This window comes from Copadichromis virginalis, linkage group LG11 (genome assembly GCF_057382275.1).
Source record: "Copadichromis virginalis isolate Kocher_CV1m ecotype Utaka linkage group LG11, C_Virginalis_male_GT1.1, whole genome shotgun sequence".
In the NCBI taxonomy this organism is placed as follows: Eukaryota; Metazoa; Chordata; class Actinopteri; order Cichliformes; family Cichlidae; genus Copadichromis; species Copadichromis virginalis.
Genome location: NC_140628.1, coordinates 9,345,059 through 9,372,340, shown reverse-complemented (window position 1 = coordinate 9,372,340; position 27,282 = coordinate 9,345,059). Strand labels below are relative to the sequence as shown.

At 40.2% G+C, this 27,282-nt stretch overlaps 1 protein-coding gene across 2 annotated transcripts; it reads right to left on the bottom strand.

Annotated features, from left to right (window-relative positions):
* Positions 1 to 304: 304 nt before the first annotated feature.
* nipal2 (NIPA like domain containing 2) lies at positions 305 to 27,282 on the bottom strand. Of its 2 annotated transcripts, XM_085472990.1 has the most exons (12): positions 27,183 to 27,282; positions 26,101 to 26,375; positions 18,175 to 18,243; positions 17,013 to 17,181; positions 8,793 to 8,852; positions 6,378 to 6,499; positions 4,447 to 4,543; positions 4,072 to 4,207; positions 3,788 to 3,876; positions 1,253 to 1,316; positions 1,063 to 1,160; positions 305 to 877 (listed from the first exon to the last, which is right to left on the bottom strand). In XM_085472990.1, exons 2-12 carry the CDS (start codon positions 26,194 to 26,196, stop codon positions 771 to 773), a joined length of 1,107 nt encoding a protein of 368 aa, XP_085329116.1. In that variant the 5' UTR covers positions 26,197 to 26,375; positions 27,183 to 27,282; the 3' UTR covers positions 305 to 770. The 2 variants fall into 2 exon arrangements, with proteins under 2 accessions (XP_085329116.1, XP_085329115.1); XM_085472989.1 differs by lacking the exon at positions 27,183 to 27,282 and having other exon boundaries at positions 26,101 to 26,574.

The window sequence follows — 27,282 nt, the reverse complement described above, 5'->3', positions numbered from 1 at the left end:
CATAGTTGCTTGGCAACATTAAAGTTTAGTATGTAGTTCGAGGTGAACATTATTGCTTTTATTGGTAACAGATTTTCGGAGCGATGCCTCGGTGCGAGCCACTTTATTGTGACAGAAGATTTTAAAAACATGGCTCCTGAAGCACTTTTTTTTTTTTTTCTCTCCCCATTTTAAAATTAGGCCATGTCAGATCAACATGGCACAAACTGGGCTGGCTAGTCTTCTTGGGAGTCCCTCCCCCACCATTAGAGGGCAGTAGTGCACTTATTTTTCTGTAACAAATGAAACCCTCAGACCACAGGAACACTTTTTTTGTCCTTATTTATTTACACACAACACAGAGCGGTTTATTCAGCTCATTGACATATAACCTTATGTTATATTGATAGGCTCGGTCAGAGTGCCCTCCTGGACCTTTTTGTTCAACCACTACTCTCCTCACAATTAAAAATTGTTGCTTGTGAACAATCTAATATTGACCTTTCATCCTGAGGTGTTTCCTTATGTTGGAGTGACTCCTCTTGAGGTATTTCTGATACCTGTGTGGGAAATGATGCTAAGACACAAATAGATATTTTACCTAATGAGAGGTACTTAATAGTTGGAGCATAAAATGTAAAATCAATATGGCCACCAGTTCTGATGCTCAGCTGGCACTGGTTTTAACTGATGGCCATCATTTCTTTCTATAAACACATTTTAAATGAACCAAGAAGAGAGACGCACACACAAACGCATCAAAATGACAGTCTCAACAGATGGAGCTGGGCCTATGAATCGTCTGTTTGGCCCGATCTGTTGCACATAAGTTTGGCTGCCAGTGATCCGTATGTTGTAGTCTTTGCCTCAGGCTGAACTTTGTCTGTGTGCCTTCTCCCTGTGAATATGGACAGTGCAGCTCATTAGATGGAGTCTGCTGCCCGGGTGGCAGACAATAGCAGCTGGGTGATTCCAGGATCACTGCCACTAGATATAATTCAAAAGCTATCTGCTAATAAGTGAACCATAAAAACCAAAAAAGGTTCTAAGGCAACAAAATAAAAAACGATAAATAGATCTTACCAGGAATTTTATTCATTGCGATAAAATTGCGATCTTGCTGCTTTATCTTTGGCCTGTTTCGGGCTATCAGGAAAACTCCAACAAAGGACAGAAGACAACTGGGGGGGAAACAGTTTGAGAAGTTTGTTGACATTTTGCAATAAGCATAATTTGATAAGCTGCAGTGGCTGGTAGCTTATTGAACACTTACCCAAACAGGAACATACCGATGTTCAGCAAGGCCAAGCCTTCAAATTCCTGATAGAATACAATCCCTGCAAAATGAAAAAGTCCATTTAATGTGACAGAGTAACAAAACATGCACATCACCTCTGCGGCTTTCTTTGTGAAACATGGCCCTAAAACCCTAAGCATGCATTACACTGGGATAATGAGTGGGGAGAATTATTAAGTGAAAGGGTGCAGTTTTGAGAGATGAATAGTAAACACTGCTCAGCATATTGACAGAATGCAAAAACAAACAATGTCCTCTGTGCAGAGACTGTAGGAGAGCCACTGTTGGCTCAGAGAGCGAGTTCATTTTTCCAGTGCTCACTTCACTGTCTTAAGCTGTGACCGTCACCGGGTTAGGACCAAAACAATATTTTTCCTCAATGTGGAGCTAAACTAATCTTAAAGTAAAAGTCCGCCCACGGATGTTCTTACACCGCCAGATATAATACATCAGCAATTTGTTGTTCAGTGCAATCAATTGTGGGTTATTCGTGTAGGCGGACAGAGCAATAGTAATACTGAGAGCAATATCGGAGAAAGTAAAGAGTAATTCAAACTACAGCTCATCTCGTGCCTGTGCCTCCTCTATCACAGGCGTCTCTCTGTATTGGGCGGCGTTGTGAAAGACGCTGCTGTTCATTTGCAGTATGAGAGCGACACCGGAGCTGATCTTGTTTGAGCCTGATGTTTTGTACTGCTGGAACATTTTCTTCTTTTACACTCCACTGAAGCCATGCTGCAAATGGGTTGAAATGACATCACTCGGGCAATTTATCCAGAAGTAAAGCAAACAAGAAAATGGATTTTGTAACACAAGGTGTCCTGCCAAAAAGGGTTTTACATTGTGATGAAGTGTTTTACTCTGGATTTTCTCTTCAAGCCAAAATACTTGGGGGAAACTTTTGTCTGTTTTTCTGGTTTATTGATTAGATATTAAAAACCTGACCTGGCAGAACACACACACTATAAATACCTTGCAGCGTTTGCTGAGCAAGGACTCCTAAGTGGTTCACAGCAGTGAGTCACTGTCTTGATCGTGCCCTGTGTGTGTAATGTATGTGTACCCGATTTCAGCTATTGTAGTGCTGGAGCACATCTTTGTCTGTTATTGCCAGTAAATCTTATGAAACATCTAAAACCCTTTAATTTGCTTCTTTAGTAGGAATCAATCTCCAAAACTGCTTTCATGAGGTGTTCCCGCGTTGCAGTGATCAGTATCTATCCAGTGCAGACAATGTTGCTAGCATGGCAGTAAAACTGATGTGACAAACAAAGCCTGCAGGCCACGAGTATTTCTACATGTTGACATGTAGGGGGATTAATGGGCTATTGTTTAGTTCCCAGATGTTCTACATGTGAAGGCTTTGTGCATAGATTTACTGTGACACACAGTTACCATCTCAGGCTCTTCAACATCCACACTGTATGATACATTAAATGCAAACATTTTGAGAATACTTCTTTTATACTAAAAAAACCAGGGAAGTTGTTGGTTTATTAAACTAGGTCATTACTCTGTACTTATACTGGTCCAGTTTAGAACACTTCTGTCTAACAGGCTTCCGTAGCTTTAAGAAATAATGAATGAAGTATGCAGTTGCAATTCCTAGCAACCGATGAATATATATTTGGTTTGGTGGTGAGTGTTCGTGACACCACAACAATGTCCACAGTACAAAAAGCTGGCACTGATAAGAGCCATAAAGGAATATGTCACTTTGTGGCTCGAGTGTGGCTAAATCTTGCACTTTTAAATCATTTTTGAATGCAATTCAATTTTATTTATATAGCGCAGAATTACAACAACAGTCACCTCAAGGCGCTTTATATTTTAAGGTAGACCCTACAATAATCAACAATCATATGACCCCCTATGAGCAAGAACTTTGGCGTCTGTGGGAAGGAAAAACTCCCTTTTAACAGGAAGAAACCTCCGGCAGAACCAGGCTCAGGGAGGGGCGGGGCCATCTGCCGTGACCGGTTAGGGAGAGAGAAGGAAGACAGGATAGGAGACATGCTTTTGAAGGCAGCCAGAGATTATTGACAAGTGCGATTCAATGCAGAGAGGTCTGTTAACACATAGTGAGTGAGAAAGGTAACTGAAACACTCAATGCATCATGGGAATCCCCCAGCAGCTCACACCTATTGCAGCATAACTAAGGGAGGATTCAGGGTCACCTGGTCCAGCCCTAACTATATGCTTTAGCAAAAAGGAAAGTTTTAAGCCTAATCTTGAAAGTAGAGATAGTGTCTGTCTCCTGAATCCAAACTGGAAGCTGGTTCCACAGAAGAGGGGCCTGAAAACTGAAGGCTCTCCCTCCCATTCTACTTTTAAATACTCTAGGAACAACAAGTAGGCCTGCAGTGTGAGAGCGAAGTGCTCTAATAGGCTGATATGGTGCTATAAGGTCATTAAGATTTTTGGACCACAGAGTAAACCTGAGGCCCAGAGAAGCAACTGTTCTGCTCATTTAGCCACATAGCTGTTCAACAGCTTTCTGTTTAACAGACCTGCAAGGATGGCACTTGCAGTGAAAAACACAAAGTTGATAGGAACCACCTCTGTGGCATCAAACATTTTCATCGCCTGATTGAGAAATCTGTAGAGAGAGAGAGAACAAAGCAACATTTGAGAAGTTTGGTGAATGAAATGCAGCAGGTACAGGGTCATCATGTAAAATATGTGATTTCCCTCACTCTTCACTGAACAGCCATCGAGCCAGTGACAAACGTGAGATCTAAGCGATGACAAAAAGCTTAAAGATGAGAACTAGAGACAGAAAACTTTGACTAACTTGATCTGGAAGGCGCAAGAAGCAACCATGACAACAAACATGACGTAGAAGATGGGGTAGATGAGCTGCAGCTGGCCTTTTATCGACTCTGTGATCATCCCTGACACGGCTTTGACTGAGATCACTGTCAGAGAGGCTGCAACAACACACAAGCAAGACATCGCTTTAACATTTAGCTGCAGCACCTCACAAGTTCATGCTAAATCGTGGAGGCGGTTAATTTAGTGAACACGCTGAATTATTTCCTTCTATTGTTCTCAACTTGGTTCTCTTCAAAAATGATAACAGCTCTATACGGTAGCCAAGCAACAAAAGCAACCTCCAACTTAATCTACAGCATCTGCCCTCAGTTGGGCAACTTCCACTCTTTCGTACCGAGCAGGGCCACCAGCAGCATCACAATGACGATGTGCTTCATGTTCCTCCTCTTGTACAGATAAAGCAGAAGGCAAAAGATGACGATCTCTATAAACTGTTGAGAGAGAAAGAGACGTACAAATCATTAATGCAGATTCCATTTCCTCGAAGCTGCACAGAAATTGAAAATCTGAATAGCACTTGAATTGTACTTTTACTGACTGTCTTATTAGTGGAAGAGAGTGCAGCATGTAGCCAGAGAGCAGGACACTTTAATTGAAATAAATGACTATGGCGGAAAAATGAAATGAATTGCTGGGTTTTAAATGAAAAGAGCTCGGGGTTGTCAAATAGCATTCAGCTGTTCCAGGATCCTCTAATGCAGCTCGAGTAGATAAAGAACAACAACAGAGTGTAAAGCAGAATAAAGTGGGGAAAAAGGGCAAGCTGACCTTTAAAATGCCTCCAGCTATCATCCATGTATCTCTGTATGTATTTTAAATAAAAGGATTAATTATGATTTGAAAATGGATTAACAAAGACCTCAGGCATTTGTGGCAGATACCCCAATCCATGTTCAGATTGACATTACAGCGGTCCTTCCAGATGATAACTGATAACAGAATGATCTTTGGTAATAAGAAGAAGGGGCAATGGGTATTTCATTCCCTCTGATTAATCACCCACTAAAGTTAATCCCATACTTGTTGGAGGCTGTTCCTCTGCAGGCTGATGAGTATTCACAAACAGCGTAGCCTCTGCGTTTCTAGTTATCCATTTGTATTTGCCCAATATCTTCTTATGCACTTTTCATGGATTTTTTTTTTGTAATGGTTTACTAAATAGAAAAAGAATCGTGAGTGACATGCTGTGCCCTGAATAATGATGGCACTGCCACCTGGGGCACGTTCTCCTTCTCCGCCATTGGCTAGCATCGTTTTACATTTATTTCTACTTAGCTTGACAGATCATGTGCAGTTGTTCAAAAAAGTTGTTCAAAAAAAGTAAATTAAATGTTTAGGATTTGGAAAGATAGCGTCAGTAGAAAAGTGTTTTTGTATTTGTGGTATATTCTGTAATATAGGAAACAAATGAAAAAAATGCAGTGTATTTTGATAGCCTATAGGTCTTATGTGGTGCTCAGGACTTACTAGTTACTAACTGAGACATCACAGCTAAAAGGCACAAAACGCAGTGTTTGGTACAGGAGACATTTAACCTGAAACATGAAATGCAAAGTGCATGAGAGTCAGGGAATGACTCAGACACAGCTGGATGGATGTGAATGACCCCAGTCTACAGAAATGCTCCTTTAAAAGCGTCTAAGAAGTGCTTTCAATCAAGACTAGCTCTGAGCCAACATTTACATTTGTGATGAGTGGGTTTGGACAAAAAAACAAAAACAAAACAAAAACAAAAAATGTTGTTTTAGCTCTGTACTTGTCTTCTGATTGGTCACTATAGCAACAGCTATGTTTATGCCACTGCTGCTTGAGGTGAAACTGGACTAGGAGGGTACATGGGTAAGTGTTAATGCACTCACAGCCTGTTTGTTGGAGGGAGTATTTCGTGACTACCGAGTATGAAAACGCTATCTAAGCTTAAAAGGACTCTCTCCCACTTGACCACTTTCACAACAGAGACACACAACAGAGAACAGAGCTGAGGGAACGACCCCTAAGAGTAGTGGTAGAAAAGACCTCGTCTCATTTGGAAAAAGTTACCAAGCAGCAGCTGGTTGTAAAGAGTGACCTTGTCTTTGACCAACAGTGGTGTGCTACATTAGGATTTTCAGTGACATGACCACGGTGTTGTGCAATAAAGCTCACAATGATGCATTCTATGATTACATGTGGTTTCTCTGTTACTGATAAATAAAAAATATTGTTAAACGAATACACATTAATGTGTATTACTTGACTTATAAGGGAGCATTTTAAAGGACACACCAGGTAAAGCAGGAAGTGCCAGCTGATAGTGTAGTACTGGACCAGATGGGCTGTGATGTGTGTGGAGGTGTGGGGGGCAAAGGTCACCAGGACGTATGTTCCTGTTATTGCCAGGGTACCACCTAAGAAAGAAAGACAGCAGAGTGGTGAGTTTATTGGAGGTGGTTTTTATATTGATTTGACAGCTCAGTTGACCTCATCTTACAAGTAGTTCTGCTACTACTACTGGGAGTAGCTAAAATCCATAACACCTACGGTCATGTGAGAAAGAAAATGTACCCTCTTCAGGTTTTATGTCCCCCCCCCCCATCACATTTTACAGTGTAATTTTTTAAAATGTAGCCATACTGCAGAAGCAGTGTTTGAACAACTATGTAAACATTTAAACTGTCCTGCTGTATCAGCCAATTTTTTGCCTTAAGCTGCTGGACACATGCCCTCACACCTGACTTTAGCTGTTCATGGTCAACTCACTGACTGCAAGGTGCCCATGTCTTGTGGCTATAAACCAAGCCCAAATCCTCGCCCTTCCATCACTGTTCTTGACAGCTGGTGTGAGGTGTTTGTGCTGATATACTGTTTGGGTTATGCCGAACGCAGCGCTGTGCATCTCAACTTTAGTCTCGTCTTTCCAAAAGACATTATTCCAGAAGTCATGTGGATTGTTCAGATGTCACGCTGCCAGCAACCCTTCCAAACAAGTGATAGTTGTTCAGTCTTTTTGTAACTGTAATGTCATGATCTTTAAAAATGCAACCAGCTAACTAAGAGCTGTAGAGTCTCAGTTGTAGCCCTCGGATTTATTGCAGTTTCTCTGAGCACTGCACGATCTGACCTTAGGGTGAATTTGTGTGGACGCTCACTACTGGGAATATTTCAATTGTCTTGAATGTTTTACACTTGTGTCCAGTTCTTCTGACTGTACATGATGGACTTTTAATTGTTTGGAAATGGCTTTATAACTCATACTATTGGGCAGTGATGGGCAAAGCCTTTTTCAGATCTTTACTGATCTCTCTTCTTCTTGGCAGTCTGTTAAAACACGTGTGAATGGTTGAGACTAGAAAACGGCAAAGCTTTTCTTTTAGCAGCGCTCACACTTGCTGATGATCAGTTAATTAACTTAATTTGATTATCAGCACCTGGCTGCCACTTCCCCTCTTAATCCCCATGGAAACAGTAAGATCGTACTTACAGTAATTCTTCACACGCTGCTTCTGCACTTTGGCTTCATTTTTGTTAAATAAGTACTGACACAGTGTCGCATGTAACACCTCACCACACGGTTTTTTTTTTTGTCCTAAGACGTAAAACCTTACAACAGAAAGAGGGCCTCCTTTCTTTTCCACATGACTGCATATGGCTATTTAAAGAAGTGTTTTCATTTTGATGTCATTTTTTAAAAAAGCGAAGTGAATATAGAGATTCCCTGTATTTTTTGATAGAGCTGTCCAAGATGCAAAATGAGTAGTGCAGTGATTGATAGAAAAAGAAAAGAACTGGCCCAGTTCTTGTTTATTATACACTCCATTCCTTAAATTGGTACAGCCCTGCAGCACACACTGACATTTATTTGATTGTTTGCGATAGGCATCCTGCTAAAAAGATAAACGGGACATTTATTGAAATGGTACGAATGCTCTTTTTTTTCCTACAAATGATCCAGTGACTATATATCTTACCAATGGGCTTCACTTTAAAACACATTTTGTGTCATATTTTTGTTCCTAACTTCTGACACAAGAATGAACTCAACTTGAAAAATGAACTTGAAATGAAGCCTAAAATGTTACTGTGTTCATTCTTGCAGTGGTTTTTAATATTCATCTTTATTTTTGTTATTTAAATGATCATTTTCGAGGTTTTACCTCTGCCGCTGGCTGCACACAGGCAGAAAAACAGAGCTTGTTCCCACTAATATGCCCCTTTATGAATAAAACATTCATGCATTTAACTGTTTCCAATATGCGGTTGATAATGGCATTCGGCAATTGTAAAACAAAATGGCAAAAACATTGCAGCCGATTTATCCAAGAAAGCAACAATAAACAGAGCTGTGTGATGCTGATATGAATTTCCAGTCCAGGAGTAGGAATGGTCATCACAATTATGCCATTTAGCAGCAGAATCACCAAATTGTTATGACAAACAAAAGCTTTTCATAAAACAAAAAATATGTCTGTGCTGAGTGTGCCTTCGCTTTCCCGAAGCTACAAAGATAAAAAAGCAAGAGGGCATTTTTACTAGTACATAACTGGAATTCAGGATATTTTTTCTCTTGTGACTGAATTATCATCTGTAAACTCAGTTTGGCATATATACAAACTACATTCAGATTTGCTCTGAACTCAAACTACCATCGCAAGAGGACACTTATACTGTAAGTGCCATCATCGCTACTGAATGCTTACTTACCAACGATGTCAGAGGCACACAGCGTCTCCTTGAGAAAAACCACAGATATGATAGCACTGGCTGTAACAACAAAAAAAAAAAGTCTCTTAGTTTAACTGCAATTCAAACCATTCAGTCCACTACAATGAAAGTAAATACCAACATAGTTATATTTCCATAAGAATGACATCAGTAATGTTGAAGGTAGTCTACATTGTTGACTGCAGACACACACACGTCAACCACATCAAAGCATCTGTGAGGCAGTGAGGTCTTAAAATAATGAAGCAGAATTATTTGTATAGAGTTGTTTTTGGTGGTTGTTACTGGAATGCTCAATATGAAGTCAAAGGAGATGTTGATGCAAGTAATCATAATGCATAAAGTAATCAATCAATCAATCAATCAATAGAGATATCAAAGATTTTGGGAGTTGCCAAATCACTAATATTTTACAAAGAAGGAATGCACTGGCCAGTAGAGGGATAGATTCTGAAGCGTACAGGGCTACGCTTTCTGCTTCAGCCAAATGTTTCTGATCTGATCAGACAGCGCTGCACAGAGCAAATGGATTATGACCCAAAGCGTGCTGCAAGACCAAAGAAAGAATTTTTCAAGGCAAAAAAATGTGATATTTTTCAACAGCTAAGTCAGTCATCTGATTTCAACCTTATAGAGCATGCTTTTTAGTTATTAAATACAAATTTGAAGAGACTGACAAACAAGCTGCATCTAAGGGTGACTGCAGAACATCTCAAGGGAGTAAACAACGCATGTGATGATGTCCACAGATTGGAGACTTCAGGCAGTTTCATCGAAGTATTAAAAACAATCCTCATGTTTAAAATGATGTTAGTTTGTCCAATTACTCCTGACGCTCTGAAACGATTTATAAAAATGACTGTAATTCCCAAACAGTTCATGGAAAATTTTCCTAAACTGCTTGAATTAAATCTCAAAGTCTACACTTCAGTCACACATTGACTGTTTGATTTAAAATCCACTGTTGCAGTGTACAGAGGCACATACTAAAAAAAATTGTGCTTTGCTTTACATCACGTTGATTGCATGGTTTACCTGGGAAACAGAAGGCTGCAGGACGCACTATGGAAGGAAGGCGATTTCTGGACATGGTTCTGAGGGAAAACCTTGGGTCCTGGTATTCGTGTGGATATTTCACTGACATGTACCTCCTTCCTAAACATTCCCAACCACCACTTACACACCCTTCATGGCAGCCATATTCAAATAGGCTACTAACATCAGAACAAGCCATCTTTAGGTTTTTTTTAAGGTGTTATGTCTACACAAGCAGCAGTGATACAAGTATTTAGTTATGCACATATTCACACAGTGACACTATATTATTATATGTAAATGCGTGTTCACATAAATACATGTACACAATGCTTGACATGTTTATATTAGACCAACATAAATCGGTCCGTATGCTTGGATAAATGGAACTCATTAGGACTTCATAGCACCAGCATGAAATTATGATATTCCACGCCACGTTTTTTGCAAACCCATCCATCAATATCATTGTCAAAAACTGCGACACTGAAAAGCAATCAGTCTCACATCAGCTAAGCCTCAGATTAATCTTCTTAATGTTTCCCCGGGATCTGCACCGAACCAAGGGAGAAACACGGCATTCGGCTGTCACGGAGACAAATAGCGAGGCGGGCAGAAATGCGTGCAGACTTCACAGCCATGCCGATAAACAGGCAGATACACAGATGGATGGCCACACAGGCACGCTAACTGGCTGAGACAGAAAAACAAACTGCGAGACAAACGGCCAGTGGACAGAGAGGCAAACTGACATGCAAGTGACAGCGGCCTGTCACAGTGAAGAGGTCAGTTTGCATAACACGCTGACGCTGCCGTGCTGGAGGTCTCCTCACTAAACAACACAAGTGGAAAGCTCATTTTTATATAACCAGTTGGAATTATGATGTTGCATTTTTCACCAATATCACAGCAGAGCATACTATGGGCGCTATGTTTTGCCGACACGACTGCCAGACAGCAATCTGGGTGAGCAGGTGATGGCACACAGACACGGGGACTAATTGAATGGAAGAAATTGCTGGAAATTACTGGAAGAGAAACAGACAGAGCATTTGAGTCTGTGTATGGGCTCTGCCTCCGCCATAAGGAGATTAGATATAGAGTGCAAACAGCTCAATGTGTCAGAGAGACAGTGTTGGATGACAGGCAGTGACAGGTTCTTAACATGGATATTAAAGATATATAGTTGCAAGTTTATCTGAAACAAATCAAATATAAGCAAAAATGCCATTTTAAAACCATGATTTAAAGCCACACTTTCTTTCAAATAGGCTATGTATCTCCAAACACACATTTTCCGAAAGAACAGGCCATGGATGTGCACAATGCCGCAAGGACCCTACGCTCTAATTGGAAGTTTATAAAGATTCTCCTTAATATTCTGATGAAACAGTTAGTTGTTAAATATTTCATACTGAGAGCATGTTCGCACTCACATTTTGGACGACTCTTTTGCCTCTGGGACCAGCTGGATCTAACAAGTAACCATAGCAACTCCATACAAAGTGAGCTTCGCACGGCTTGATATAATGAGAAATGTGGCAACGGGAACCTCTGGGGTACGCAGTTTTGTCACTGCCGTTGTGTCCTTGTGTGCGCAGCACCTCTATACATGCTCTTTGTGATGTGTAGTAATGGGTACCTACCAGTGAGGACGAAACATACAGTGTCAATCATTCTTGTGCAACACAAATCTGTCATGAGCAAGATGAAAGCAACAAAAGTCTGACTGCCATCACCCAGAGAAGCTCAAATATAGGAGCTGTGCACGTGTAATTTGTAAAAGAAAACAAAAGTTGTATTCACAATTTCCCAAACAGGAACTTTTGATAACTTGAATCAAAACCGTCCTTCAGAAGCTATTCAAGAAAACATTACACAAACGTTGTAAAGGAGTTCTGAAATCTGAAATGAGATCTTGTCCTGACCCTGAATAAATACAGTCACACTGTAAAGTCATTCTTTAAAATCATTGTGTTATTTATACATCTACATTACATCCTGACTTCTTCACACTGCGCTAACACCGCATCCTAATGGATAATACAGTGCTGCAGGTCTGACATCCGTGAGTGATGCAGTCAGGTTTCTGTTCATTTCCACACTGCCAGCTTCCCCTCCTCTTTTGCATGCGATGACATCGGTATCTGAACGAGAGAGCTGATTCTCTGCTCCACACAACAGCTTTTGGGCTGATGCTGTCATTCCTAATAGAGAGGACTGGGCTCTGTGAACGCGGACAGTAGTAATTGCTCTCCCCGGAACGTCACGAGTGCCAGCGTGACATGCACGGACAGGCGGATGACAGCGGCATCGTCAGCTCTCTCGATCCCGGCCCTTTACTCCTCTGCTTCTGCCTATTGTGTCTTATTCATTCACATACTTATGCTCTCCTTTCCTTGAAATTTTCTTCCTCTCACCTCAGCCTTTCTCCAAGCCAGCCACTCACTTCCCTCTTGTTTACCCAGTGAAGGCATCCTGCTGTCTGTACCCCCTTCTGTGCCTTCACACAGCTCTCGGAAAACAGGCACAACAGCACAGCAGGAAGGGTGTGTGTTGTGTGTGCATATGTCAGAGGAGCATCCCAAGTCGACACAATCCTCTAGACCTTTTACACACCGCTACAGTTATGCATAAATTTTATGTATGTGTATGTATGTGCTTTAAACATTTGCATATCGTGTGAGTCAGTGTGAGCTGAGGGGTACAGTCAGTCAAAGAAAGGAGCCAACCTGCAGATTCTCCCCTGTAGCTGAGGACAGACTGTGTCATGACTGCAGACATCTTCCTCTTCTTTCTCTTCCTTTCACCTCGTAATCTCAGATGCATTAATTATTTAAAAGGCTCCTTGAAAACGCACTTCAGCTGCATAATATTCATTCAAACTCCAGTGCAACACTAGCAATCGGCTGGTTTCACGAGGATCTGATAGTAAAATGGAAATGAGTACGGTAATTGTTAATGGTTGTGGTTTTAAAGAGATTCATCACAAGGTTAGATTTACACACACTGACAACACATTTGGAGGTTGCTGGTCTTAACAGAACACCGAACTGAGGCTTTATTTTTCTGCTAAAAGCATTTTTTTCTTTGGTAAGTGCTCACTGAAGCAAATACAGTGGCAAGCAAAACTACAATGAACAAGAGGTGCAGCCTTCTTAGCAAGATTTGTGGTTTCGCTTAGTGCTTTATTCAAACCATTCATCCACTGGCAAGACGTGACTATAGGAAGCGTGGAGGTAATAGCTGTCATTAATATCCATGAGTCACCACCACCTCCAGCGCCGTGAGTGATGCGCGGTGGAAGGTAAGAAGTGAACCTGTTCAATATTTAACCTGCGTTTAGAGTGTTTGCACTGAGCAGCTGCCAGCTGTAGCAATGGGGCAGGCTTTGTTTTGACTGGCTAATGAGTCCGGCTTAGTCTGTGACATCTTTAGCTCAACTGTGGGCCGTAAAAATGATTGTTTCTCAAGTGTGGTGTTAGATTCATAATGTCAGGAATAATTGGACTTCCTATGTAATTTAATCTCTGGAGCTAAAATGTAGAGATTTATCTTCTGGGTTCAGTGCTGGGTATAAGGTAGGAATTGAAACGATGACACATGAACTCCCCCCGCCGCCACCACTCTTCCACTCTCACACAATGACCCACTGTTTCTGCTCGTTTAAAATTTGTTAAATTTACTTTTGAATTAACACCTTAAATAACAAAGAATGGTTTGTAAGCTTGAAGATTCCAGTGAATAAAGTGAAGCCTGTTAGTCTCATCAGTTATAAGCAGTTGTGTAGCTTGGAAACACAGGAGAGAAATAAAACTGTTATTGCAGATGGAGAACTTCACTGATACATACAGATCATTTTTATGCCCTGCACTTGAACATACTGCTGCTGAGCTAATGAGCTGATGAAGTGATATATATCACCATATATGAAGGTCTATTTAACACGCAAGGGTAGAGCAGAAACTAGTATTGTGCAGTACAGCACAAAATAATAGGATAATAGACACATTTAAGTACCAGTGTATTGTGACATTTAATATAAATGTCCTTACAATATGTAATGGTTATTAGGCAATAAGGGACTTAAATATAATGATTATTAAGAAACATTACTACGTGATAAGAATAGATTTTACGTGATTCTGTAAAAACAATGTCTTATAGAAACAGATTAAGGTACTTTTTCAGTACTTCCTTGCAATGCTTCTACATTTAAAATATTAATAAAAGGAGTACAGTTACTAAACCTAAGTAACTTAGCTCTGTTGTCACTTTTAAACCTTTACTAACTAATGTCTATGTGTTGAATTTCACATGTTTCAGTTAAGGTTCTCATATAAATAAATAATACAGGCCAATATTATGCCTCCAATCTAAAAAATACATCATATGTTCTGCATCCTTATTATAAAGGCCCTAATATTATATATTATTATATATCCCTCTAAAACTGAAAGCCAATGAATGTGGGGAAGAATTTGTATAATCGATAAGTTGCATTACTGCCGTGAAGTCTTCTTGTGTATGTTTAAATGCAAGCTATTTTACGATGATTATTATTTCCTATTTTGAATCAAATGCTTCTTTTGCAAACAATATACATTAAATCCTAGAGAGTCTTTGCAGTTCTCAGATGCTCCACAAACAACAGCAAACGTCAACTTTGGAATAAAAATGAATGTGAAACACACAAGTCTTTACCCAGGTCTGCCACCGTACATTTTACAACGTTTCTTAGGAGATTTCTTCTGCAAGTAATAAAGACAGAGCAAAAAGATTTAATTCCCAGTACCAAAAAGAAGAAAGCTGTTTTGTTTTTTTTTTTACCAGCAGTAAGTCTCACAATGATTCATATTCCCATTAATATAGTGATAGAGGTAATGTTAGCTAAGTTATCAATGCTTACCTAGCTAAGTGGGAAAAATAAACCCAGTCAGCCTACTGTGGTGTTACAGTGAAATATAACAATAATGGTTCTAAGGAAATCAACCAACCCGTATCTGGAAGCCACTCGGATGCTAATCCAAATACCTGAGCTGGTGTCACTGTCAAACGCAGCATTTCTATGAGCTCAACACACAAACTGTCTGTGTGCAGTTTGTCGCACACTGTGTTGCTAGCTAAAGATACAGCTGCTGTATTTCACTATTTAAAGGTTGCATGAAAATCCTCAGCAGGTTAGTGTAGCATGAACAGGTTAGTTTGCTGTACTGTGATGGATTCAAAGAAAGGAACAGTGTGTGACTGGTGCACAGTGGTCGTCTAGAATAAAGTTAATATAAACAGCGTACTGTCAGTGTTGCCAGGACAACTCATGAAACATCTGCTGACATCTGGTTGAATTCAGCTGTGTACAGTGTTGGTCAAGTTACTTGAAAAAAGTAATTAGTAACCAATTACTGATTACTTCTCCAAAAAAATAATCCCTTTACTTACTGATTACTTATTTTCAAAAGTAATTCGATACTTAGTTACTTTTTTAACCCTGTGGTTGTGTGCACCCCCACCGCCTTACTTAATGTTTCGGTCACATTTGACCAGTTAGTTTTTAAAACATGACACATAACCTGAATAGTAATAAAGCAATAGACCTTTCAGCCCAATTCTATTTTTTCTGCATAATCCATCATATAAAATTGAATCAAATGAAAAAATCTCTTTTTAAAACTTGTTTTATTAGTTTTAATCTTTTACCTTCATGCGCATTGCATCAAGCAAAAATTTAATTATATGCAACAGTCTCTCACAGAAAGAAATTTGTTTAACATTTAAACCTATTTTCTGCATATTCCAGCATATGAAATAAAATAATGTTTTGTGTTTACACTCTCTTTCAAATAGATGCAAGTAAAACACAGCAAAAAAATAAATAAAATCAAAGTCTCAGTGGCACTAAGTCCCGTTGCTCTTTTTCACCTGTTTAGCAGGAGTGGGGCGGGTGGAGGTCTGCCCGGTCATGTCAGTGGGGGGATCCGGGGGGGTTTCTCTGTGAATTTCACATTCCCGTGGCAGCGTGCTAGGTACTTGCTCAGATTTGCAGTTTAATTTTTCACGGTAAAAAGAAGTTTTCTTCCCATGCAGAGTGTACAGCATACATTAATGTTTTTGTCACTTTTTACAGAATCAAACTCAAAGTAACGTCAGCACTTCCAAGCTTTAAACCCTGCATGGTCGTACTCGCTCCTGCTCTCCATATTATCCATTGTTGATCTGCACACATCTGTTACCACGAACGTTGCATGTGTTTACGTCATTGTCACGAGACCCTTTCACAAACAAAATCACGGTTTAGTAACGCAGAAATGCAGTGTGCTTACGGGAAAGTAATTATTTTTGCAATAGTAATCCCTTACTTTACTTTGAAAAAAGTAATCGGATTACAGTAACGTGTTTATTGTAACACGTTGTGTACATCCACAAAGAGCAGCAGGTCTGCTACTCACAGCCTGTACAATAAGACAATCTACTGGAGCGCTCAATAGAAATTACTGAGCTGTGATTCTTTGCCCCACACTGAGCCATTTCAACTAATTTTAGGGTTCCCCCATCTGCTGAATCCACTTTAATCTCTTCCCTACTCATTTCCTGCTTAGAAGCAAAGTCACCCTCTACAATGTAGGTAACAGAAAATAGAGCTCTTCTAATATTATTGTTACATTAATAAAGCACAAGGTTCAGTTAGCTTTGCATAAAAACAGCTGGTAGAAATGTCCTCCAAAGAGCTACTTTTTACTTTCTTACTTAGAGTACATTTCAGAGCCTGTACTTTTTTTTTTAACTTTTACTTGAGTAAAGAAGTTGAATCAGTACTTCAACTTTTACTGGAGTATTTTTCAACACTAGTATCAGTACTTAGGTACAGAATGTCTGTTCTTTTGCCACCTCTGGTTAAGAGACTACTATTCGCACATATAATTTTATTAATGCATAAAATATACAAATAAGCATTATAAAGTGCTACAGATTAAATAAAGTCTATAGAAAATTTTTTTAATAGAAAATGACTGGATAAGACATCATTAGTTTTTGGTTGGCATGACACTGTCAACAGGATCAGAAGGAAAGAACACAGGCCTTGCATGGAAACACCTTCCACTGTTAGTTTTGCTTTCACACTTGGATAATGCATGACACTAAAAAAACAAAAAAGATTATATTTACCTATAACAGACACACAGCCCAGTGGGGCTATGAGAGATGCTGGAGCAAAGCCATAGGCAGCAAAGTTTCCCAGTTCCCCAACACCCATGAGAACCACTCCGCACCACCATGTGGCGGATGTGTAGTAGGGTTTGGATCCACGCTGTGCCTGACGTACATGGGCATATTTCTGTCAGGAAGAGAGGGAACGGGAGCCAGAGGAGCCAGGGGAACAGTCAGATAAAGTGGGCCCAACAGAGCTGTACAAACTACAGCAACACAACACAGACAATAACTTCACCGCACTGTGCAAATCCTAAAAAAGTAGGTGCAACTTAACATATTAATCAATCAATTTAATATAGCATTACACCGACTGTCACACAACTCTAAACGCAGCATCACACTCTCTGCTGATTACCATTTCATCTCAGAAGAGACATGACACCAATTAAGAAGCTGTATGATCCCAACACAAGTCTACAGTATACCTCATAATCATTAACAATTCTATTTCTGGAAGCTTATACTGGCTTCTAAGTAAGGGTTATCAACCTCTTTTAGCACTTTTTCACATCTACTTGAAGCTGTCACGGCATCCAAGTTTGCTCTGCATGCTGCTGCCATGCAGACTTTATTTCATATTATCAGTTCCCCAGAAAAAAAGATCACTTTAGACAAATAATGTTTTTAGATGAATCTTCTCAGACTGGTAAATGTTAGCGCTTGTAGGCTTACATTACATTTAATCAATGAAGTCCTTATTTTTTAACATTGTGATGCTCAGAAAATGGTAAAACTTCACCTGAATTAGAGCTATCAACCTAAGGGCAGCTTATTAATACCCTACTCAGGTCCAGACTGTGCAGAAAATGTGTTGTTTGAATACTTAATTGCACTATATTAAAACTGAATTGCAATATTTTAACACCCACTTCTATTCGTTTTAATTCAAACAGGCTTTTCTGTCATGAAATGCAGTCATTTCTAATGCACACTGCCTGCTGTGAACATCACACAGCCACAGTGCCCGAGGGTACACGCACTAAAATCCTGATGAGCACACAGAGTTTGCTAAAGAGAGCAAACCATGAGGAGAAAGACAGTCTAGAAATACTTTACAGGCGCTAAACGCCTACTGTGCTGAGTGTCTGTCACACAGCTGGATTCCAGTGTTTCCTACCTGTATGTTGAGCGAGATGCTGATGAGGACATTCCCACATATGGAGATGATGATTCCCAGGAGATAAGTCTGTGGAAACAAACAGTAAACAGACAGAGGATTAGGTGACGCTCTAGTTGTCACACGACTCCAAACACCCCATAATACTTCTCGCAAGTCTTCCCTCCAGCTGTCGCATCTGTCATTTCCATGACAACCACAGAGAGCATTGCTCCATTGGTGTTGTGTTCAAAGGCACAACTGCGTGTGTAGATATTGTTTGTACTCCTGTGGAACAGAGGCTTTTAAGGCTTCGTAACACCGAAATCTGTATTCTCACACGTAGTAAAAAAACAAAACAAAAACAGCAAACAGACATTTGACACAAATATGCCAAAAAATGAAAACAATCCAAGTTCTCACACAATATCTGACACCTCATTAAGATCTGGATGTAGGCTGGTGCACACCTTCAGACAAATAAACGCACAAAGTTCTGGGAATATCACACTCAAGCTGACAAAGGCAAAAATGGAGATTTTCAACTATAACTATCATGTTTACCATCTTTAGTGTTTGCATACCAACATACTCACAGTAACACTTTCCCAGGATTCATTTCATATTGTAAATACTGCAATTAGGACTTTCTGACTTGCAAATAGCATCCACATCAAGAAACTAGCATTTTAGCAAAAGCTGCAATTTATCCTGAACAATAAGGAAAAGTGGATGTCTCACTGTACACCATAAATACAATAATTTCAAACTATGCAGGGCTTTTTGGGTAACTAAATACAAAGATTTTGAGACATCCAAAGTAAAACTGCTATATAAAACAGCCAAATTCAATTTTAGTGCAACCTTAATTAAAACAAAAAAAGTATCATCAGATGTTTGTAGCAAATTTTCCTCAGAGTAGGTGTATAAGTGATGGAGGGAGAAACGAGATACATTCACTTAAAGTGCTGGAACAGTATACTTGGCTGTTTTGTCCCTGATATATCCCAGGAAAATGACTGCCAAAAGAAAATTGAATTCTGGGTTATTAACATACCGTTGGCTGTGGGTGGACAAAGTTTATAAAGGAACGATAGCACAGAGTGGGGGTGGAATGTGAAGGATAAAACCTAAAGAAGAGAACTCAATCACTCTTGAAGAAGTAAAAGAAAGTGCAGCCAAGCATTTATCCCTTGAAATTGCTTTAAGGAAGAGAGGTGGAGGATGGACAAGGAGAAGGTGGATGGTGATGGGAGTTAAAACAACAGGATGAGAAACAACAGTGAGGTGGAGAATAAGAGGGAAATTTAATCACATGCAGCAACAATAGATTAAAAAAAAGGAAATAAGTATTAATGTTCAGGTTCAGTGGTCCATTCTGTCTGATAAGACAGACAGTGGGTTATTGTCAGTATTATCCATGTGATGTTGTTGACAATAAGATAACACCGCCGTGGTCAAAGGACACGGGAGTGAATGGAGTGTAAATTAATTCCTCTGGTCTCCAAACACAGCTCCAAAAACAGCTGCTCACTACCGCACGATCCAGAGGTCGCCTATTGTCCATCAGTGCGCATCATTAGAAATCCTTAGTTACAATATGAAGCATCTCTTTGCCAGACTGAGAGGGAATAGCTGTGATGATTTAGGCATAAGTCGCAATTCATCGTGCAAACAATGGAAATATCAGCAATCCTCTACTCTTACTGCCAGGCTCAGAGAATACACGGAAGCGTACACAGGAGCACCACATGAAAACATGAGAGTAAACATCCACGAAATACAGGTTAAAATGATGTTTTCCTTACCTGCCTTAGTGTGCTACCTATCCAGTTCAAAACCAAAAAATAAAAAATCCTATAAAAACATAAAGTGGTGCGTTAAGGTCGACGGGATATCATATATAATATGACTCCAGCACAATTATGAGTCATACACTTTCATGTTTGTTTAGCAATAAAGGCCGAGGTTATAAGAAACACTGTATTCTAGCAAAGACAATAAAATGCTGCTTGTTTGCAGTTTTAATGTGGAGCATGAATTTATACTGCATCTTTTAGGCCAAAGCGCTCCTTTGCTCTGTTGTCAGAAAAGCTGCTCACTGTGGTTTAGTTTTATCTGTGTGCACAACAAATAACCTAAACTACCGTCACTTCTTCTAAGATTTAACTCGAGCCTGCTGCAGACCTGAAATAGGTTCATTAAGTTTAATATTTGAACAAGATAATAGAGCTCAGATCCTTTTATTAATCACTAACTTTCAAATATTTAGTGACGGTGTAATGACATCCTCGAATCATGCTTCATACCAAAATCAGATAAACATAACTAACTGAGACTGAATGCACTCACACAACAACAGCAGCTGCTCTGAGGAGAGCATCCTTTTTAGTGTAATTTATATATTTAAAGACTAATGGAGACTGACTGTGATTTTACTTATGATCAAATGAATTAGGCACAAAAATAAATTTAAAAAACTGTTTCTCGCTCCATGGAATTCACTGGCGGACTTCATTTCTCTATTAATGGTGTCCGACTTACCAGAAAACTGTCAGGAATGTCTGACTAAATTGCTTCATGCACATCACTTATCGGTAATCATTCACATATACTGACTATTTGTATAACAGTGTGGACGTGTAAACAACACCGCAGAGCACATTACAGATAATAATGACACCAGGAACAGTAGAGCAACACAGATATTTCCACGATCATCCTGACAACCCCTCTGCCCATCTAATGAACCATTAGCCACTCCTACTCCCAGTGAACTGCATCATGATGCGTGTCTTGGATACACATGTGGCGACAAGCTCACACACCTGATTTCCTTGCGGTTCAGCTGTCCTTGCCCTTGACACAGCAGTCAGGTTCAGTACAACTCACAGCTGCAAACCCTAGTTAAATACACTAGTCAGAGCAAGTAAGAAAGCAACGCAAAGTCCCACTGAGAGGTTTTGGAGGGCAAATTAACTATTTAAATTGGTAAAGGCGCCTGAAGAAAACCCAGAGGATTGATACTGCAATGTTACCCTAAAGCGACACTGATGTCTGAATAAAATGTCAAGTGAATCCATATAGTCTATAATAAATCCATATTGATGAGACTGGTCAATTACAACATGGGTCCCTTTGAAAACTCTGATCAGCTGTTAGTCTACAAGGAAAAGACAAAAGTGTGTTCCTTGCTTTTAAGCACCAGAGTAGATATGAAGCTATAAGAAAACCTACAGCCAACTTTCAATTAGTTTTGATTTATCTGCTCATGGCACTCCTAATTCCATCCAGCAGCTCACTATAAAGTAAAACTACAACTTTTTATTGCATAACTCAGCATATCAGCTCCTCGCCAGCTTGATAAGAAATTGAAGTCTAGGGGACTTATGGGTAATTTTTCATTCAAAACCACCACATTACAGTCCAGTTTTTCTCTCGCGTCTCTCTTCCAAGCCCATCTTCTCTTCACCCTCTCTCTCCCTTTTCACTTTGGCACCAAGCTGGATGAGATCACTCACCTGAAACCTACAGCGAGGACGCTAGTGCTAAACCGGATTTAGTTCATGTGTGTTTTCCTACACTTGCACGATGATTGCAGAGTAGGAGAGGTAAACAGGATTTGGGAGGAGGAGGGGAGGAGATGGGCGGCTTGCTGATGGGTTTCCTAGGGGACTGATAGGTAAAAAGCCTGAACTTGTGTGTGTGGGTGTGAAGTGATAGACGGCGTCCTCTAATGATATGGCATACAGACTGACGGGGAGAGTGGACTGTGACTCCCGACTGTACGGAAGAAGAATATGACCCTAGTAATTTATGATCAGACACCTATCAGGCAGCTGTGGTCTGTACACTAAACCAAGATCAATAACCTTGTCAAGCTCTGCAGGAGAGAGTGTGAGTGGCTCCCTGCCGCTGCTGTTACTGAGCCCATGGGGAAGCTGCAGGTTAATGCTGAGAGAAGCCGGGGGCAGAACAGGGTGTTTAACTTTGCGTGGGTGCGTGTGTGTGTGCGTGCGTGAGAAACAGTGTGTTAAGAATACGTGGTGGTGGATGTGCAGCCTGAGGACAGTTCATTCCACAGACTTCACACAGGAGATAGCAATTTGAAATGTGAGGAAGGATTCATCTTAACTTCTATTGGATTCATTCACTTCATATTAAGCTGACCAGCAAGTGTTTTCAGCCTTATTATAATAAATCATTCCTCTCGTTTGTTGGTGTAAAGTTGGAGGGTGTGCATTTGCGGTACAGGTGGTCACTGCGGGAATCAAGGCCAAGACTCAAGGCTGCAGGAGCCTAACGCTCTTCCCACCGAGGGAGACAAATTCATGCGAGAGTGTGAGAGAAGAGAAGCAGGAGAGCAAGTGAGAAAGGGAGGGGGGGTTAAAAGGGAGAGACTTTTCCTGTCAGAGGAAGAGCAAACAAAGCTGCTGGATCAGGCGAGGCTGGTATACTGGGAGCGTCTTTTGTTGGCTGACTTGCTTAGCAAACATTACACACTTTAAGGAAAGCGACACACTTCACACCACAGCACCGTTTAAACTGCTGCACATTCTTCATCTTACTTTATTTTAATATAAGGACAGTTAACGCGTAAAGAAGTAGAAATAATCACTTATATTTACTCAACTACATTATTTAAAATATCTGAATTTAGTTGAGCCTGTCCATTTTGTGCTCTGCTTATACTGTATTACATCCATATCCAAGTGCATTAAGAAGAGATATTTGCACATAAATATGCAGAATTTGTAGGCAAGGAACAGTTTTTGATACTGGAGGCTTTTGGTTTCTGTTTTTGTCCAGGCAGTACTGATTTATCATGTTTGAGCAGTTTAAACATTTAATGTAGAGGGAAAATAAGAGGAAAAACATCTGAAAAACAGCCATATAGGAAGTGCTGGCTATCATCTGGTTTCAGCCATTTAGCTTTTTAAAACATATCCTAACAGTGGGTGCATAAAATGTGAATTATTTGCCCAAATCTCTTCTGGAAGAGCTGAAATCTTGGCTGATGGGTTCCCATGTTGGTAATGATGTTTATCAGCAGGGTAATAGTAATATCAGCTGCTTAATTATACTGGCCAGAGTTTTATTAACAGTGCCTCTGAGCAGAGTATTTTTGTACTGTCCATATATTAAGTGGGCTACTCTCAAGGAATTCTAGGATATGGTTGTGAGGTTTTCATCGCTGAATGATTATAATAGCAGTAAGACTGTCTTTGTGATTTTATCAGTATAAAAGAGCAATTAAACATTTTGGTATTTTTATTTTCACTTAAGTAAAGGATCTATATACGCCTCCTTCCACTGCATCTATGTTTGGACAATAGCAGGTATCCAGAAGTTCTTGTCTTTCCCGTCCTCTGTAATTACAGGTTGTTTGAGGCCATCCAAAATAGAAATCTGCTTTTACTGCGGTCTTATTTTAGCTTCCTCAAAATGTAATTTGTTTGTTACAGTCAAGGAATTCGATTGTACATCATTTCAGAGCAAATGATTCTGAAGACCTGACAACTTAACTGGCAAGCAACACAATAATGCAGCCCCTGAGCAGCATGTTTAGTTTTTAATGTTGCTGCCAGATTTAACAAGAAGTGCTACGATTATTGTGAGGGCTGGATTCAATAAGCTGATACTGATACTGGCTGTGAGAAAGGCAAAGCATCAAATAAAGATTCTTGTGCTTTTAAAAGTCACAATGACACAAACTCAAGAAGGATTCCCACTGCAGCAGTCCAGCAATATCGTGAATATCGCTATCAGCAAAAGGAAAAGTGGGCTCTAACTCTGTGCGTGAGAACATTCATCATCGAGACACAATGAGGGAATTTACCACCAATTGTGGGCCGTGTGTTGTATAAACTCCATTACTTAAATGTCAAAGATAAGACAGCCTGAGCTTCTTTTGCTCAGGAACGTTTCATAAGCACAGAGCAAACTCCAATTAGTGGATTAGACCAGAACCCGGAAACTACATGTGACTGTTCTGAGTAAAATAATTTAAATCTGAATGGATCTGAAGGCTGATGAAGGGCCTGATAGCACTGATCCTCCTCCTCCTCCTCACTAGGACACTGACCAACAATGAGAAAGACCGACAGACGTACAGACAGCACGGTCCTTTGTGTCCACTGACAATAGGGATCTGTCCCTCACTGGGATGGGCTGATCTCTGGATGCAGCCCTTCAGTTTCTGCTCCGGGTGAGTGGTGGGTACAGAAGAAACATGGATACCAGTAGTAGAAAGAAAACAGACATTTTAATACCATTATCAAAATGTATTTGTGGATTGCGTCACATTTAACCTTAAACCGTATGTTTACTGAGTAAAGGCTCTGATCAGGATCTAGAGCCAGGATAAATAACACAGCTGGCTATAGATCTCTGCAAGTAATAGTGCTGAGAAGAGGTCCAGGAATTAGATCTTTAAAATGTATTCTTTTTTATTATTTGAGGGAGAAAATGTGTAAGTCCTATCTGTTAAAATCTAATCTCTTGTATACTGGACACTAATTTTGGGTTTACTGTTGCGCTGTGCTATCTGCTGTCAGCAGATTCTGTACAGTTCTCCCATCACCCACCTCGTTTACCTCCAATAGAAATTGGCAGTATTTAGTTCAGCAGCACATGCATTCTGCAATTTTCAAAGATAAAATACAGTTGTCGAGTTTGAATAAGCTTAAAGTGAACAGCTTTGTCCATAGACTGAATCAGCCTGGAAGCTCCGCTGCCCGCTATTCCCCACACTAACTCCAATAAGGCAAAAACTGGTAAAGAAATTCTTAGGAAATATTACCCATCCTCTGTTACCTAACGTAACGGATCACGTCACTGGAAGTAGCTATCTTTCAAAGATACTGGGACTAAGTCTCACTTGTGAAGTATAACCAAGATGACAAATCATCATCATTTTTTTCAGCAGCATTTTTTCACTTCTAAAACGCTGTCAAAGTGTGACACAGACAGATATTGTCCCCATCCTGAGATGCTCTGTGGGATGGTGGGTAGCCATGGACAGAGGGGGAGCTGGGACCATTAGCCAGCTGTTCAGGACTCTTACAGTAGATCTATTCTCTCACAACCCACCAATGGGTCATTACTCATTACTCACGCCTCTCAGTCCTCCTCTGCTACCCTTTCTCTCTCTGGCCCCCAGTGGTAATGTCACACTTAGGAAACATGGCGAAACACAGTGACAGGGGAAAATGAGGGTGAGAGGAATGTGTGGTTACATAAGAGTGGGAGGAAAGAGGACTGGCATAACATAACAGGACGTTTGCACACACACATTCAAGGAAACTGCTTTTTATTATCACACACAAACAGAAGTGCACGCAGTCTGCATACTCTGTTTAATGGACAGATTAATCGAACCCACTTGACAAAGTTCAAAAGTTCAAAAGAAAGAGAGAGCCTTTCAACGCAATGATTTAGTCATGATTGCTTTAAAAAATAGTTGTGACAGGTGCCAGCACCAATAGATCTCTGCCCTGTCTAGATTCCTCATCCACACTGAGTGCTCATTACCTAAAGAGCTTTAGAGGCTGAGGTTATACTTTGACTTTCAAGATTATTTTTTAGGCACTAACTAAATCTTCTCTCGGATATTGGAGTGCAAATTTCTGCTCTAAATGGAGTTTAAAAAGTGAAGTTTCTGAAAATTAAAAAAGTTTTGCTCTCATCTCCGCAGCTGCAGCTGGAACAGGCTCAATATCATTTATATTACAAGCGGGCAAAAATATAACTACGGTGCACAGAATATGGCTCAAAAAAGAAATGGTTTTCTTTTAAATTTACGACGCATTCTGTGTTTTTAGGTTTTTGTTAAATTAGAACAAGTTACCTGTAAGTTTGTCACTTATACATCTTATGAAAGTTTTTTTTTAAATATTAGTTTTTAATCTCACCTTGCCAAAACGTTTCAAAGTTAAACAAACTCACCTGAAGCGGATTTTCCAGGACCTCTGCGCGGTGAGCCAGGGCCGGGGTCAAGGAAGGAAACACATGAGAAGAACTTGAATTCGCCATTTTTTCCATATCACGTAAAAAGGAAACACTTGTTTGTCGCGATTCCTTCCTTCTTCACATGTCTGGCGTTACATCTCACTTTCACCTCATCCCGTCCCAGGCATCCCACACGTCCTTGTCGCTTCAGTGGAAACTCGGAGGGTAAAAGTTCTTCATTGTTGAGGACAGGAATCAGGAGTTGGTGATGGCTTCAGGTACGATCGGGAAAATAGAATTTTAAATTAACAAAGTCATAGAAAAAAGCAAACAAACATGTGCATCTTTTTTATGTTTTACTTGTGCTCATCACTTCTGTGACGATGGGATTGGAAGCAGCAAGACAAACAGCAGATTGTTTGTTTCGAGCCCCGCTGCGTTCATGTTCATTGGCAGTTAGACGCTCTGATGTACGACATAACTGTGGACTTGAAGTAGGCATCAGGAAAGCCGCAGTTATCGTCGCGCACACAAAGCAGCGCACTGACCACAGATACTGGGACACATTCACTTTGATGCGAGACTGAGCGTCATTATCGATCAGATGGCTTAGAATGGAAGTAAACAGAATCCAACTGATTGTAAAGTTAGAGATTTCGCTTGTTTTTGTTTCAGGCTAGACTGAAATGGCCCCATGACCTGAAGATTTATAGTGTTTGGGTTTAAATGAAAAGTGAATTTAACTTTCTGCTTGGCAGTAGTATTGAACCCACTGGATCGGGACTTGCCATGCGCAAGCTTCTAGTTAAAGGATAGAAGTTTGACGAAGACAAACACCAAGCCGCTGTCCTGTTTGGTTTAGTGCGTCGAAATGTGTATTAAGATGGGGTACAAGTTGAAATACTAATTCTCCTGAAAGCCAAACAAGTTGGCATGTCAGCGCTCCAGTTTTTGTTAAACATGTTGCCACCTGCTGGCCACACAGAGAGAGAGAGTGGCAGTTTTGCAGATGGTTCGACAGCGCATCTGATTAGAGCCACATGATGTCCCTCTTCTAATTAGGCTGGTAATGTTCTCACCTACAGACAACAGGTGTGTCATTGTGCCTGAATTTGCAATCTCTTCCTATTCGCTCTTCATCACCCCTTTGGAAACCTCATCAGCAGCTGAAAGAAAGAC